This window comes from Aplysia californica, unplaced genomic scaffold (genome assembly GCF_000002075.1).
Source record: "Aplysia californica isolate F4 #8 unplaced genomic scaffold, AplCal3.0 scaffold00323, whole genome shotgun sequence".
Lineage (NCBI taxonomy): Eukaryota > Metazoa > Mollusca > Gastropoda > Aplysiida > Aplysiidae > Aplysia > Aplysia californica.
In genome coordinates, this window is record NW_004797593.1 from 50225 (window position 1) to 67022 (window position 16798).

General features: G+C 39.2%; 1 protein-coding gene across 1 annotated transcript in view; it reads left to right on the forward strand.

Moving 5' to 3' along the window:
* LOC101848126 overlaps positions 1 to 16798 on the forward strand; it is a gene marked incomplete in the record, with an annotated part of 75367 nt that overhangs the window by 13415 nt on the left and 45154 nt on the right. The window contains 11 exon segments of the mRNA XM_035970805.1: positions 841 to 1059; positions 3035 to 3116; positions 5851 to 5935; positions 7988 to 8164; positions 9036 to 9115; positions 10528 to 10642; positions 11633 to 11777; positions 13122 to 13189; positions 13972 to 14081; positions 14759 to 14821; positions 16296 to 16388. Coding sequence (XP_035826698.1) covers positions 841 to 1059; positions 3035 to 3116; positions 5851 to 5935; positions 7988 to 8164; positions 9036 to 9115; positions 10528 to 10642; positions 11633 to 11777; positions 13122 to 13189; positions 13972 to 14081; positions 14759 to 14821; positions 16296 to 16388 — 1237 coding nt within the window.

The following is a 16798-nucleotide window of genomic DNA, read 5'->3' on the forward strand; positions in this document are numbered from 1 at the left end:
AATTGAAAGTAAAGTTTTTGCCCCTTGTTCAGTTTCTTTAAAAGACAAGGAGAGTTTTCTCTATAACCAAACAAATATACACACCAATGAAACCAAACTTCTCCTATAGGTAGGGTAATGCCCACTTTTAGTGTAGGTCAAGATTTCTGGAAACCTCCGAGATCTGAGTTAGCCTGCTTGTCCTTAAAAGTGAACAATTACCTCTTCGCAGTTACAGAGCCAGCAGTACAAAAGACTCCATCTAGTGCACCAGGTGATTGGAACAGATCATTTTCACCGGCGCCGGCGCATTACTGCGCTAAGTGACCGCAAAGTGTTGAAGCTTGTTGATTTTGTCTTGATTTTGAGGGAAAAAAAGCAACTCATCTACCGTGAATAAAAGTTGAGATAATTTGCAGTTGAAGGAAGGAGGTGTTGGTTGATCTAGACTAAGATACAGGGAAAAAGTAGCAGAGTTTTGCTGTAAGGTTTGTCATGTGTTATCAATCACCAGCAGGATTCTGTGAGGGAAAGCTATTGTTTTTAATATTTCACTCCTTCATCGACATAATTTAGGTCATTTAGGAGGCGAGCATTATCAGCCCTGTAGGCTGTGTGCAGGGTTCTACTCAGTTTGCTTTGGACACATCACAGCAGAATGGCATGAAAGATGTTGAGCCAAAAAACAAAAATTTGATAAAAATTCCAGGCCTGCGGAAAAAATGCCAGTTTCTTCACTTTCATTATTTTGACAAGCGCCTGATTTCACCACGCTGCCTCACGTATACTGTATTTCTAAAATTGACAACAGAAATGACCTGACATTATTTTTAAAAAATTTTTTAAACTGTACCATCTCAGATCTTCAAAGGAGAATTCAGTCTGCATCGACCTGGCAAACAAAAAGATCACAAGTTCCATGGATGGGAACACCACCTCGGACCCGATCTCTGACATTTTTGGAACCAGCACCTACGGAGGAGTGATCCTTACGGCGTTGCTTCGAGGGCAGGAGTCGCTGTTTTTGGACATCTACATGGGGCCCAAGCTGTTGGCTTCTGTACCTGTCCCGTTTAACAAGTATGTTGTTGCTTACCCTTATTTGTTTGTTGTTGGGGGTTGTTTGTTTGGGGTGGCTTGTTTGTTTGTTTGGTTTTTTTGGTTTTGTTTTGTTTTTGTTTTGTTTTTGGGGGAAGGGTTGTGGTTTGCTTGTTTTCGCTTACCCTTATTTGTTTGTTTTGGGGATTTTAGGGAGATTTTATTTAGAGGGGGGGGGGTGTCGGTGAGTTTGTGCGCTTGTTTATTTGAGAGAGAAATGCATTTTAAATTCGAAGTGGCTAGCCGTACTTAAGTACGGCTAGACTGCCAGTCTAGCCGTACTTAGATCTAGGTTTGACCCAATCGACTCAAGCCTGTTAAGTACACAGGTTTCATTAGATCTAGATCTAGTAATTATTCAGGTTCAAATACATGCAAGTCAGTAAGGCACCTTTTGGTTTTGTCTGAAATACAAATACTTTAGGCATTGCAAACAGTCTAGCCGTACTTATCTTAGGCCCTATTAACATTAGAAAACAGGAGGTTTAAAATACATACACTGTCATTAACTCATTCGCTACGCCGAGCCGTGGGGGGCGGCGCGGCTAGAGTGCCGTCAGTACGCTTAGCCGCCCCCGGCGGCTCGAGAACCGACGTTCAATTTTAGCTTGGTTTCTATTCCAATCCACATATCCATGTTAAAATAAAGGTCATAATATAAAGTTAACTTCCGGGTCAAGCGTTTCCACTGAAACTCGGAAGTTTTGATTCAGTTTTGAAACACGATTTCGAAGTTTATGCGACATTGTTTTATCGCGAAGCCCAAATTATAGCCAGACACCAGTCTTTGTACTTTTACACAACAAAATGTATAATTATTTTGCTCACTAAAGAAGTGTAGGACTCTTCTTATAATATTGATACTACTGGACTCAAATTGCCAGTGCACTGTAATTGAGGAATCAATATTTTTGAGTGCTAGATCTAGGCCTAGATCTAAATAGTCAAAATATTTTGTTTCTCCCCAAAATCACTACTTTTTGGTGAATTTACTCAAAAAGTACCATCCAAGACATGTATAGGTTTATTCCAAATGCAATTCTGAATAATTCGATATAAGATACGAGTGTTTTTTTCTATTTGGGATCCTTTTTTCAAAATTATTTTTAAAAAAAATTTTTTTCAATATCGGAGGTTATGATCCAAATGTACAAATATTATGGAATGTATGTAAATAACTGCTCATTTTTCAATATTTTCCTGTTCTATATACAGTTATGGTTATTTTGATGTACAATTTGACTAGGTGCAAACATATTTTTTGAGTTTCATTTGAGATTATAAGTTTTTTGTTTTCAAATTTTATCCGCAGCCAATCAAAATTGTGTTGCATAATCGCCTCTTACAGGAACCAAAGTTGAAAAATACTCAAATAAACAATACAGATGTATTCTACAAACCATACTGAAAATGTTGGTATATAATATGTTGATATTTATTTGAATTTATGGCCCCCAAGACCTGTGAACTGCGCACTAGTCATCATCTCATTTCGCCCTCCCGAAAAAAATTCGTCCACAAGCCGAAAATAATACGTAGCGAATGAGTTAAAGCACCTGGTTTCGTCTCAAATACAAATGCTTTAGGTACTGCACACTAAAAATGTATATTTACAATTCAGTAAGCCTATTTTTTTTAAATGGTCAGTCTAGCCATCATATTAAGAATAAGTACGGCTAGCCTCTTCCTTTTAAATTTATGGATGTTTATATGGGGGCTCTCAGGTGTTGGTGTTTATGCCAGTCCCGTTTATTTACAATGTTTGCTGTTTATTGCTCTTTTCTATTCTTTTTTTCTCATTTATTATTTTATTTGTTTGAGAGAAGGTATCTGAATATGTTTTGTGCGTTGCTATATAATGATGTTATTTATACTTATATTTTGTATTTCGCAAGTTGCTGTCAGTTTCTTGTAATGGGTAATGTTTAATATTTATCTTATTACCTTATCTTCACAGGTACCATCTGGCTATTGACGCTAAAGATTTGAGCGCTGAGAATAATGCTGCTACTCTCACAGTGCATGGGAACACGTTTAAGGTTTGTGTGTGCTGTGCTGTGTGTGCGTGTGTGTGTGTGTGTGTGTGTGTGTGTGTGTGTGTGTTTTATCGAAACACATTCATGCATGGATTTTACTGAAAAACATTGATCAAAGGCACAAAAAATGAAAACGTGTAGTTGCCAAGGACTCTCACAGCTTTGAAAGTCACCAAACTTTGGCGGCCATTTTCACTACTTTTACTTCTGACACCAAGCAGCCCCCACCTTCTTCAATCGTACATATCTTGACTTTTATTCAAAATAAATTGGGGTTGTTTTTTTTCTGAAAAGCAAGACAAATGAACAGGCTTTAAGATGATATCAACAACTCCATTATCCCAAAAACTGATGAGCGCCTGATTCCATTGCGTCGTGACTTATGTTATTACCACAGAGTAAAAATGACAAAATACAACATTGGCACAATATCTGCGCATACATTTACTGCAACACACCGGACATTCACATACTGTTTTCCTTGAAAGTAGCAAATTTTGAAGTTGCACAGTTTGGGACTGTTACAGTCGTCGATTCAATTGAACCTTTTCTTAAAAGTCACTCAAGATCACAATGAGAAGTGACCGTTATGGATAGATGGCTTTTCGAACTTACACAGTTTGGGAAATATTAAGAAGAACCAGAGAGAGCCCAGTCAGTGATGAGGTAGGAAGAAGGCGGTGGCGATGGATTGGACATACTCGCAGGAAGTCAAGCAGCTGTATAACAAAGAAAGTGTTTGACTGGAACCCACAGGGTAAGAGATCAAGGGGAAGACTGCTTGGAACCTGGAAAAGAGTACGGAAATTGATGTACAAAAAAGTGGGAAGACATGGAATAACATCAAGAGGCTAGCCCAGGATAGAGAAAGGTGCAAAGTGTTTGTCCGTGGCCTATACCCTGACCTAGGGTGAGAAAGGCAATGATGATGATGACATTTGGGACTGTTACAGTAGTCGATACAGTTGAACCTACCCATCAAGGTCACTCAAGATCGCAACGAGAAGTGACCGTCATGAATAGATGCCTTTTCTAACTTCCACAGTTTGAGACTGTTACAGTGGTCAGTACGGTTGAACCTGTCTATCAAGGTCATTCTATCTCCCGGGGTGGTGCTACTGACTGAAGTGTCTTTAGGCCATTCCCAAAAGGGGGGACATTAACATCTTGAGTTCTTATGCACAGTAGAATTGTTATTGTAAATGGGCTGATTCATCAATGTCATGCTCATAACTGTGCCTGAACTGCAGCAGGGAACTGCTGCTTTTTCTCTCTTAATCCTTACTATCGTCATTTTACCTCTACTTCTTTTGTATGTTTGTCACACTCTTGTGACCCGCTATTTTTGGGGTGCATTGATAGTCACAGCAGACTTTGTGCTGTTGAGGCTGAAGAGGTGAACAGAGTAAGTCTGATTCCCTGTAAGGACTTCTCTGTTGACATCCACACCTTGTCGCTTAAATGACATAATGCAGTTGCGAGCGCCGTAAAACCTTACTAAAATAAAAAACAAAGACCACTCAAGATCACCGAAAAGGGTCCATTATGGACAGGGTATAACATAATATGATCACTGACTAGACTTGACAAAGTCAACAGATTTGAAATCTGAAATGTTAGATTTATGTGAGGCGTTCTTACAAAAATAAGTTAATTCTCAGATTTTAGCCCCATGGGCACAGATGTATACGTCAAATTTGTAGGTTTGATTTACACAGTTTTATTACATGAAAGGATAAAAGACACATTAAACTGTTCAGTTTAAAATTTGCCAATTTGATGGGTTTATTTTTGCCTGACAACTCCATTGGTGTACTCTGAAAACAATCTATCACATATACTCCCTTGCCATTTCTTTAAAAATTGATATTTGCTTCTTTGCTTTGATGGAGGGTACACACTCAGTCAAAGGATGGGTTGTGGGTGGTTGGCAGGTGCTTTGGTGTGGTTTGCTTCTTCTTTCCTATCAAACATTTATCGTCCTTATCTTCCCTCCCTTTTTGTATGTTTGTTACTCTCTTGTAACACCTCTAATCTTCTGGCGCTCATAAGACCTTATGCAGTTGCAAGCGCCGTAGAACTCTTACTAAAACTAAAAGTCAAAGGATGGGTTGTGGATTACTTTCGTTGCAAGTGACCTGAAAACTTTATACTATATGTGAGGCAGGGTGGTGGAATCAGGCTCTCATCAATTTTTGGGCATGCAGAGTTATTTGCATCATCTTAAAGCTTGTTCATTTGTCTTTATTTGGGTGAAAAAAAATATCCATTTATCTTGTGAATACAAGTCAAGATATTTGAGAATGAAGGGGGTGGGGGTCACCTGTTTTAAGAGGTAAAATTAGTGAGAAAATGGCCGCCAAAGATTAGTTATTTCCTATGCTTAAGAGTCCGTGGCAGCTGAAAATTTACATTTTTTGTGCCTTTAATCAACGTTTTCAGAAAAAGCCATACAGAAATGAGTTCTTTAATAGGCATGAAAGGTGTTGAGTCCAAAAACAAAAATTTGAAAAAAATTCACAAACCTGTTGAACAAGGCAAGTTTCTTCACTTTGATTATTTTGATGAGAGCCTGATTTCACCACGCTGCCTCACATATATATATATATGACCTGATTGTGTTGCAAGTGTGATGAAACTTTTATGTGACCTAATTGTGTTCAAGTGCCATAAAACTTTATGTGACCAAATTGTGTTGCAAGTGCCATAAAACTCTAACCCAATTGGTCCTCCCCAGGGATCTGACCCGGTGCTTGCTACAGGCATGAGGCTTGAGGCCCTGGATAGACTCACTCCCAACCTTGTCTGTGTGGCCACCATTTGTGAGTTGTGGACTTTGTATTAGAGCTGTGCCCATTTGATGGTACTATTCCACATTCAGGATTTTTACACTATTCACAGCTATTCCAAGCGTGGCAGAGCCATTTGAATGCCGTGCGATTTTTTTTTCTAACAGATAAAGGATTTTCGTCTCATTTTTCTCAAACATAGAAAAATTGGAGCACATTATATCTAAAATCATTAAGATAAATACAGAACTACTCTTTATTTGATGGTTACGAGACAGTGATAAGAGGAGCCTACAAGAGTTCTAAAACAATCCTTTAGAGAGTATCTCTTACTATTCAATATCCACTCGTCACACTATGGACAGCTCAAGCAAGGGCACATGACTCTTGAAGCGCAGTGAATGTTTTTTCCATGAAGTTAGCTGTCGCAATGAGCTCCCCTAACCCTAGGCTACTCGAAATTCGAAGCGCTATGAACGGTGACGTGATGTCAACACGTTGCACTGTCTGCGACAACAACACACACGCGCTCAGTGACTGGCGGACTATCACAATATAAGAAAAGACCATTCGATGGTGCTTCGAATTGCAGAAGATAGATCTGGGCTTATCTTATATAAGAAAGAACAATTTGACGGTGCTTCGGATTGCGGAAGTTAGATATCTGGGCTTATCTTATATAAGAAAGAACAATTCGACGGTGCTTCGAATTGCGGAAGTTAGATATCTGGGCTTATCTTATATAAGAAAGAACTCTTCGTCGGTGCTGTGAATAGCGGAAGTTAGATCTGGGCTTATCACCTATAAGAAAATACGATTCGACGGCACTTCGAATTGCGGAAGTTAGGTCTGGACTTATCTCATATAAGAAAAAACCATTCGACGGCGCTGTAAATAGCTAGCGAATGTAGAATAGAGGACCTTAAGTCTGGGTTTATGCTTAATATATATAAGAAAAAAACATTCGACGGAGGTATTCGAAAATCATGAATAGTGAGCTCACGCTTCGAAGCTTCGATGGTTTTTTGTTTCCTCAAAATCGCACAGCTCTACTTTGTACCCTATGTTGTTGTTGTTGCTGTTGTTGTTGGTGGTGATTTTCTCTGTGTCACAAATGCTTCAATGATAAGGTACTGTCTTGCTGTTGTTGTTTTTGATGTTGTTGTTGATGTTGTTGTTGTTGTTGTTGTTATTGTCTATGTCACAAATGCTTCAATGATAAGGTACTGTCTTGCTGTTGTTGTTTTTGATGTTGTTGTTGATGTTGTTGTTGTTGTTGTTGTTATTGTCTATGTCACAAATGCTTCAATGATAAGGTACTGTCTTGCTGTTGTTGTTTTTGATGTTGTTGTTGATGTTGTTGTTGTTGTTATTGTCTATGTCACAAATGTTTCAATGATAAGGTACTGTCTTTTTGCTGTTGTTAGTAGCAGTAGAGAGGCTGCAGAAAGAGTCAGGCGGGGGAAGGGGGGTGAGCGCAGAAAGTGGAGACGAAAGCAGACGACAGAACATTGCTAAAGAGTAGGAAAGGAGGTTCAAGGTGACAAGTTTAGAGAAGAAAATTTTCTGTCACTGTCAGGTTTTGAACCTAAGACCTATTGAATGAGAGGCAAACACTCTAACCTCTAGACCACGATTGCCCCCTGATTATGTTTACTAACGTTCAGTCTGATTTCATTTAATAAATGATGTGATGTGTCTCACTAATGTACTTTTTAATCATGTGAAGAATGCTGGTAAATTTTTTGGCAGTTTGTGGGTGGTTGGCGGGTGCTCTGGTGTGGTTTGCTTCTTCTTTACCATCAAACATATTACTCTCTTGTAATTCCTCTCTTTGACACTTTTATGTCATTGTGTTGCTAGTGCAGTAAAACTCTTACTAAAACAATTTTTTTGCAGTTTGTCTGCGACAAGATTTTCTCATTTCTTCATATTGAAAAAAAATTGTTCATAAAGGGTTTTATGATGCATAATTTCATTGTTAATTTTTCTTTCTTTTTTTTTAATTATAAAAAGATACACACAGCAACAAAAAAATAGCTAGGTTTCACTTTAAAACTTCAAATTTTTTGTATCAATTATCAGTGGAAATTGATGAGGCAGCGGACCAGATCTTGATCCACTTTGATGGCTGGACAGACAGGTATGACTACTGGACCAACTTTGAAAGTGCTGACTTGCATCCCCTGGGCTACATGTACCATAATGGGAAGCGGCTGGCGAAGGAGAAAAGGAAGAATTCCTCTCTACAGCCACCGAACAGTGAGTGTTTTCTCAATAATTTTAATTGCCTTTTGTGTTTGTGAGAGAGACAGAGAGAGAGAGACAGAGACAAAGAGATAGAGAGACAGAGAGAGAAGTGGGGGAGGGAGGGAGAGACTGACAGAGGGAAATAGTTCTAATCAAAGACGGACAGAGAGAGTTCTAGAGGGACAGAGAGAAGGAGAGAGAGAGAGAGAGAGAGAGAGAGAGAGAGAGAGAGAGAGAGAGAGAGAGAGAGGGGGGGGGGAGGGGGGAGAGTCCGCTATGACCCCTACAAAGATCCAAGACATTGTGCGCTTGGTCGTACAAGATAAAACATCACTTTTGTCACATTCTGGAGATGCCCGTTAAAAGAAGGCGTAAATTTTTGTTGGCGGGGGGGGGGGCTTGAGTTTAGTTTTTAGTTGTAGTACAGGTTTTACAAGCGCTGGCAACTGCGTAAGGTCATAAAATAATATGAGTGCCAAGGGGTGGATGTCAACAGAGAAATCCTCACAGGGAATCAGACTTACTCTGCTCACCTCTCCAGCTTCAACTGCACAAAGTCTGCTTCAACTATCAAGGCACCCCGGAAATAGCGGGTCACAAGAGAGTGACAAATATACAAAAGAAGTAGAGGGAAAATAATGATAGAAAGGATGAAGTAAGAAAAAGCAGCAGTTCCCCCTATGTTGTTCCGGCACAGTATGAGCGTGACTTTGATGAATCAGCCCATTTACAATTCTACTGTGCATATGAACTTGTTAATATCCCCCCTTTGGGAATGGAGTAAAGACATTTCAGTCAGTGGCACTGCCCGGAGGGTGGGGGGGGGGGGGGCATACATCTTTGCGACGGGTGGGCCTGAGTTTATTTCCTGTTTGGTCTTCAGATTACAGGAAAACGTTTGACTGGTTGACCTACTTACAAGAAGTGGGAGCTCCGCCAGTGCCTTTTGAACTGTTCAGTGAGGTAAGTCTTGTTCGCTTTTTTCTCTCCTGACTCTGTGCAGCTTTTGTTTGTTTTAGTAAGTGTTGTACAAGGCTCGCAACTGCATAAGGTCATATGAGCAAGAGGGATACATTAAACATTTTCAGTTGGTAGGAATTTTGCCAGAGTGGCAGCCGAAACCTACTCTTATCGATTTTAGACCTCCAAGAGATCTCTAACGTGCACAATAGCTTGAATTGACTGAGTGTAGAAAAGTGTGAGTGAATGGGTTTTTTCCCCAAAGTGTGTGTGAATGGTTGGGGGGGGGGGGGTGATTACTTGGCCAATGTCCACCATCTCGACCTGGCATGTGGGTAGAGTGTGGGAGTTTTTTAGGTTTGGAAAAGTTGGCAGCTATATGAGTTCAATTCCAACTTAAGTAAAAAAAAAAATGTATTGAGTATATCTATCTGTTTGTTTTGTTTTGTCATAGAAAAGTTTTGCGGCGCTCACAAATGCATCGGGTCATATGAGCGCCAAGGGGTGGATGTCAACAGAGAAGTCTTTACAGGGAATCAGACTTACTCTGCTCACCTCTCTAGCTTCAACAGCACAAAGTCTGCTTCGACTATCAAGGCACCCCGGAAATAGCGGGGCACAAGAGTGTGACAAACATACAAAAGAAGTAGGGGAAAATTGACGATGGTAAGGGTGAGGAAAGAAAAAGCAGCAGTTCCCTGTTGCAGTTCAGGCACAGTTAAAAGCATGACATTGATGAATCAGCCCATTTACAATTACAATTCTACTGTGCATGAGAACAAGATGTCCCCCCTTTTGGGAATGGCCCAAAGACAGTGTCTATCTGTGTGCTGGGATGACGTTCCCCACCCAGCCTGTGTTTGTTGGCACTGACTGTCAGGCTGAGAGCAGCCAACCACCTAAATGATGGGCACTGAGTTGACGGGCGGGGCATGAGCCATGTTTGATGCATCGTGGTGAAATCAGGCACTCGTCAAAATAATGAAATCTGAGAAACTTGCATTTTTCGGCCAGTCTGGAATTTTCTTTCGAATTTTTGTTTTTTTTCGCTCAATGCCTTGTGTGTCCATTCAAAAACACTTTTTTGTGTGTTTTTTTTTGGTAAAACATTTATTAAAGGTACAAAAAATGTAAATTTGCTGTATCCAAGGACTCTTGACCCATGGAAATCACCAATCTTTGTCGGCCTTTTTTTCACTAATTTTATTTCTGAAACCAGGCGATCCCACTTCCTTCAGTCACAAATATCTCCACTTCTATTCATGACAAATGGATATTTTTTTATTTTTTTTCATTGAAAGCTAGGCAAATAAATAATTTTTAAGATGGTGCCAATGACTCCACATGCCCAAAAATTGACGAGCGCCTGATTCCACTGCGTCGTGATCCATTTTTTTCAATCTTTATCTTTCCAGGAACAAAAGGAGGGCACACAAGAGACGGAGACTTCTCGAGTGGAGAGCGGACTGAGCCCCGACATCGTAGAGTCGTCTGTCGGCTCCTGTCTGCGAGGGGCCTTCAAATCTCTGCGTATGTTTGATGGTCTATGAAAAAAAAGTTGGGATTAGTCTGTCCCCGAAGTTTCATGCAAAAAAAAATTCTGAAATTCTGCAAACTGAACCCAAAAATGTGAAATTATGAGATTCTGTTAATTTTAACAAAGAATGATTAAGGAAAATAATCAGACATTATGCAAAAAATGATCAAATTTTGCTAAATTATGCTGGGTGCATAAAACCACGGGGACAGATTCATTGTGAGATGGGATACTAGGTAATATTTCGTTGATCTCAACCAAGAAAAATTTGTTGGGGCATGGTGAATACATACACAAATATATGCGCACGCCAATCCCACCTTCTCAATGTCGGGTCCCTGACGGAATTTCAATGTAAAATTGAATGTATACCGGGATATGGAACGTAAGCAGTGATAGGAAAGGGTCGAAATGATTCCGGTAAATAGTTTTTGAAAAAGTCAACTACATAAGAATAATGATAACAATGATTATACAGTATAACACGGATAGATCGAACACAGAAGACTCGAAATCACACGTCCATCATACTGTGCCTGCTGTCCCGGATTTTTTTTCTTCTTTGTCTTTGTAAGATATCCCCCGAACTACGGTTCCCTCTACCTGCCGAGGCCGGTCCCAACGGATTCGAGCTATCCGTGTTTTGCTGTATTATGCGTCTTTGACCACTTACACACCAACAAGCACATAAACAGAATCAATCCCATGTGGGAACCCCATTGCAGACACTGTGACTACCACGAGGAGACCGTTGAACATCTTCTCCTTCACTGCCCAAACCTGGCAGTTCTTCGACACAGGCTCCTACACACACCTACAGACTTACAAAACCTGCTCTACTCTGGCGTTGACCAGATGACAAGGACATGTGGTTACTTGAGGGAGGCATTGCGCTGCCAAGAGGGAAATGCTGGCAGCTAAAGGGATTTGAAAACAACAACAACAACAACATGCATCTTTGACATTCGCTTTTTTCCTTGCAGGTATTGAGCAATCAGCAAAGACAACTTTAGCTAAGGTGGAGACAGACATGCAGAAGCTTGACTCTCTTGTGACAGAGGTCCTTGGGACGGATTCAAAGTTATGGTTCTGCTTCTTCCCTGAAAACCTCTCCATTGACACATTGAGGTGAGCATTCCTGCTGGAGACAACGTTTGGAAATCTATTGCCTCTTTCTACTCAGCCTCCTCCTTCTCTGTCTCCGCCTCCTCTTCTGCCTCCCCTTCTTCCTCTTCTTCTATCTCCTCCCTCCCTGTTTCTCCTCTTTTGCAAAATACTGGAAGTGTTGGAATGGCTATAAATGGATTTTTACGGATTTGATTCTCTTTGTCCCTGTCAAACTAATTTATCTGTATCTATCAAAATTTGATCCTTCCCTTTCCACTGTGGATGTTTCCAGTAGCTTTTCAGACATAATATTATGCAGGGGCCGACGAAATCCTGTACAGAAATGTGTGTTTTACTAGAGGGTATTATTACTCATTCTGAGTTAGCGACAAAACATCTTTTAGCCAGCGAGATTCTCCGCCTCAAGCGTGCTCCGCTGAACCTCGCGATGGTGTTAATGAGATTAGACCAGAGCAGCACACAGCTTTGGTTACTATTAGTTCTAACCACGCCAGCTTCGGCTTGTCTTTAAATCCAACCACGCTATCTTTGGCTTATCTTTAAATCTAACCACTCTCTCTTTGGCTTATCTTTAAATCTAACCACTCTCTCTTTGGCTTATCTTTAAATGCGCATGTTTAACATGCTCTGGATCATATGATGTCCCAATTTCCGGCTAGTGAGCTTTTACACATTTTGCATATGTGGGTGAAAATTTATGTGTCCCTCAATACATGAAGAGAAATAGAGAAAGTGACCACGTGAAGGAAGATAGCGAGGCTGACCGGAGGGGCTTGACCGGTGATCTGATGGAACCTCGCTATATCAGATTAGGGAGCTCCACCTGACCACTTATGTCTTTGCCATGAAGAATTTAAAGTATGTCTTTTAGCAATTGTTGTTTGAATCTGGATTTAATATCCATTCGCATAGTGCATCAAGGCATCAGGAATTTTGGGGGGCAAAAAACCACTATTTTCACCAAAATTCGAATTAGGGAGGTTCCATCAAAACACCATATTATATACATATATATCTCACTCAAGGACATTTTATGAGATAAAATGACAGATCTGTTGTTTCCATCTTGGCCAGAAACTATTGATTACAGTTTTAAAGATGGACAGTTTTGGATTTTTTTAAAATCAATTATCTACTCATGGTAGGCCACATTCTTTAGGCCTATTCATTACTTGGGTACCGGTAACTCATAGGCCCGACTGAAACTGTTCTCTGGCCCAATCTGGCGCGGGGGTCATACTTTGCCCACGCCTGATGTAGACCAACACAACACAATTGTCTGTTGTGACAAAACAGTGCATACTTTGAGGCATGGTTTAAAAATTATTTTTTTTATCTTGACAGGTTCTTGGAAATGAAATCTATTTTTTCATCCAAGGCGCAGCACGTCCATTTCTTGTGTCAGGGTCAAGGTAAGCCGTCGTGTTGACTTCTGCCCGCAAAATTTGTTATCGTCAAATAAACGAGCGCTCATTTCTAGTGTCTGCAAATAAACAAATGAATAAATGAATCATTTGCTGCCTTTGATTGATTGGAACACTACAAAGGTTCATTATTCCTTGCTGGAGACACTTGTTGTTAGTGATGTAATGAACCTACTAGAAAGCTGAGCCTCTAACGCTAATCTTGGCTGCGTGCCTGGATCACACTCCAAATATGTCGTTAGATCATTCCCAATATGGTGGTTTGAAGATATTTTTAGAACCAAGATGATATCGTTATACATTTCTGTGGCATCAGGGTGAAATCGGGCGCTTGTTAAAATATTGCAGTGGAACAAATTGATATTTTTCCACCTGTTTGACAATTTTTATCGATATTTATTTTATTTTGAGCTTAACGGCTTTTATGTCTACTTAAAAACAGATTCCTGCATGGATTTTACTGAAAAACATTGATCAAAGATACACAAAATGTAAACTTGCTGTTTCCAAGGATTTTTCAGCTGTGGAAGTCACCAAACTTTGGTGGCCATTTTCTCGCTAATTTTACCTTCGACACCAGGCACCCCCATATCTTCAATCGCAAATATCTTGACTTCTATTATTAAAGATAGATGGGTATTTTTTTCATCAAAAGCAAGGTAAATGAACAGGCTTTAACATTATAGCAATATATATATATCTCCGTATGCCCAAAAATGGACGAATCCTGATCCCACCGTGCCGTGACACATTTCTGTTGTATTTCTCAGCTTATGACTTCCATCTTGTGAACCACAAGGGGGTCAAGATGTCCTCAGCAGACCTGCTGGAGTGGTCGCCATACCTGCTATATTGTTACACTGTGCTGCTGAGGCAGAAGGTAAGATAAGATATGAGATAAGATATGAGATAAGATATGAGATAAGATATGAGATAAGATATGAGATAAGATATGAGATGAGATATGAGATGAGATATGAGATGAGATATGATATGAGATAAGATATGAGATAAGATATGAGATAAGATAAGATAAATCTTTATGGTGCTCATGCTAGCATATTGGCTTTGTGTTTCACCACACACACACACGCACACACACACACACACACACACACACACAAACAAACACATACGCGGGCACACATGCATACATGCACTATCAATTACCTTGACCCTCAAAGAAAACTGGAAGTTCTTTTTTCTTTCATTTGTTCTCTCTTTTGGCTTGGGTGACTGGCGGGCTTTCTGGTGTGGTTCATTCCTTCTTTTCTATCATCCTGTCGAATATCTATCATCCTTATCTCTCCTCCTTTTTTATGTTTTACTTTCTTAAAAGTGATACCTTTATTCTTCAGCACCTATATGGCCTATTGCGTTGAAAGGTACTGTACAAATTTTATGAAAATTAATGTTCTACTTTTTTACCTTCATTCTTTAACTCTTATGGCCTATTGTGTTGCAAATACTGTAAAACTTTTATGATTTTATGATAACGAAACTAAAATATTGGCAAAATGACCAACTTACTTTGTAAAAAACCCAACTGCTTTTCAGGTGACTGTGCCCAGTGATGTGTCTGCTCTGTGCCCTGGAGCAGAAGCCTTGGTCAAAGATAAGGTAATGTCCTCGTTTAGATTAGATAAGATAAAATAAGATACGATTAGATAAGGTAAAACAATATACGATTAGATAAAACAAGACAAGATAAAATGAGATAAGACAAAATAAGATAAAATGAGATAAGATAGGATAAGATAAGGCTAGATAAGACAAGATAAGATAAAATTAAATAAGACAAGATAAAATAACGTCCAAATGTTCATACTCTTGCTGATGAATATGTGTGGGGTCTTGTGATTTTTTTCATCATATTATTATCCTCTACTGTTTTGTGCTACTGCAAGGTGGGATCTGACGCTCGTAAATTCGTGGATATATCGAGTTATCGGTATAATCTTAAAACTTGTTCATTTGTCTTGCTTTTGATGAATGAACAAATGAACGAATTTTATTCAAAATAGGTGGCTATTTTGTTCATTCATCAAAAGCAAGACAAATGAACAAAATAACCACCTATTTTTAATAGAATTCGAGATATTTGCTGCATGTTTTCTTGCTTTCGGTTTGTCCGTGTGTGGGCAAATTGAGTTATTGGTATAATCTTAAAGCATGTCCGTTTGCCTTGCTTTTGATGAAAAATTACCCATAAATCTTGACTAATAGATGTGTAGATATTTGCCATTGAAGGAGGTGGGGTTTCCTGGGGTCAAAGGTGAAATCAACAAGAAAATAGCCCCCAAAGTTTGGCGACTTCCACTGCTGAAGTGTCGGTACTTGATGAACAAAATAGCCGCCTGTTTTGAATAGAAGTCGAGATATTTCTGTCCCCGTGGTTTTATTTTTATGCACCCCGCATAATTTAGTAAAATTTGATCATTTTTTGCATAATTTCTGATTATTTTGCTTTATCTTTCTTTGTAAAAAAAAATAAACAGAATAGCATAATTTCACATTTTTGGGCTCAGTTTGCATAATTTCAGAATTTTTCTTGTATAAAACAACGGGGACAGATATTTGCTACAATGATGTTTCCTTACTTTTGAGATATTTGCTACTATGTTTCCTTACTTTTGAGATATTTGCTACTATGTTTTCTTACTTTGGCGATATTTGCTACATGTTTTCTTACTTTGGAGATATTTTCTACTATTATGTTTCCTTACTTTGGAGATTTTTGCTACTATTATGTTTCCTTACTTTGGAGATATTTAATTGCTGTATGTTTTCTTACTTTTGAGATAATTGCTACTATGTTTTCTTACTTTAGCGATATTTGCACACGTTTTCTTACTTTTGAGATATTTGCTATATTTGCTACAGTTATGTTTTCTTATTTTGGAGATATCTGCTGCATGTTTTCTTACTTTTGAGATATTTGCTATATTTGCTACAGTTATGTTTTCTTATTTTGGAGATATCTGCTGCATGTTTTCTTACTTTTGAGATATTTGCATATTTGCTACAGTTATGTTTTCTTATTTTGGAGATATCTGCTGTATGTTTTCTTACTTTTTTATTATTTCTTCCCCAGATGTTTGTGCTTGAGCAAGGGATGAAGAGATTGTACAATCTGTACCTGCAGCACTGTGTCTTCATCACCACCAACCGCTCCAGCAAACAGAAGGTGGGGATTAGAAGACAGGATAGAATGAGATAAGATAGATGAGATAGATAAGATAGGATGGATAGATTAGATTAGATTAGTTTAAATTTAATAAGATTAGATAAAATATAAGGTCCAGCAAGCAGAAGGTGTGAAATATAAAATAAGATTAGAAAAGATAAATTTTTGTCTTATACCTAGATAAATCTTTATTGTCCAGATCCAGGCATATTTTTTTGTTGTTTCAACACATACAGGCACACACACACACACAAACACACACACACACACGCACACACACACGCACACACACATATATACATACGCGCACACATGCGTGCACACATGCTCGCGTGTGCTCACACACATGCTCGCGTGTGCTCACACACATGCTCGCGTGTGCTCACACACATGCTCGCGTGTGCTCACAC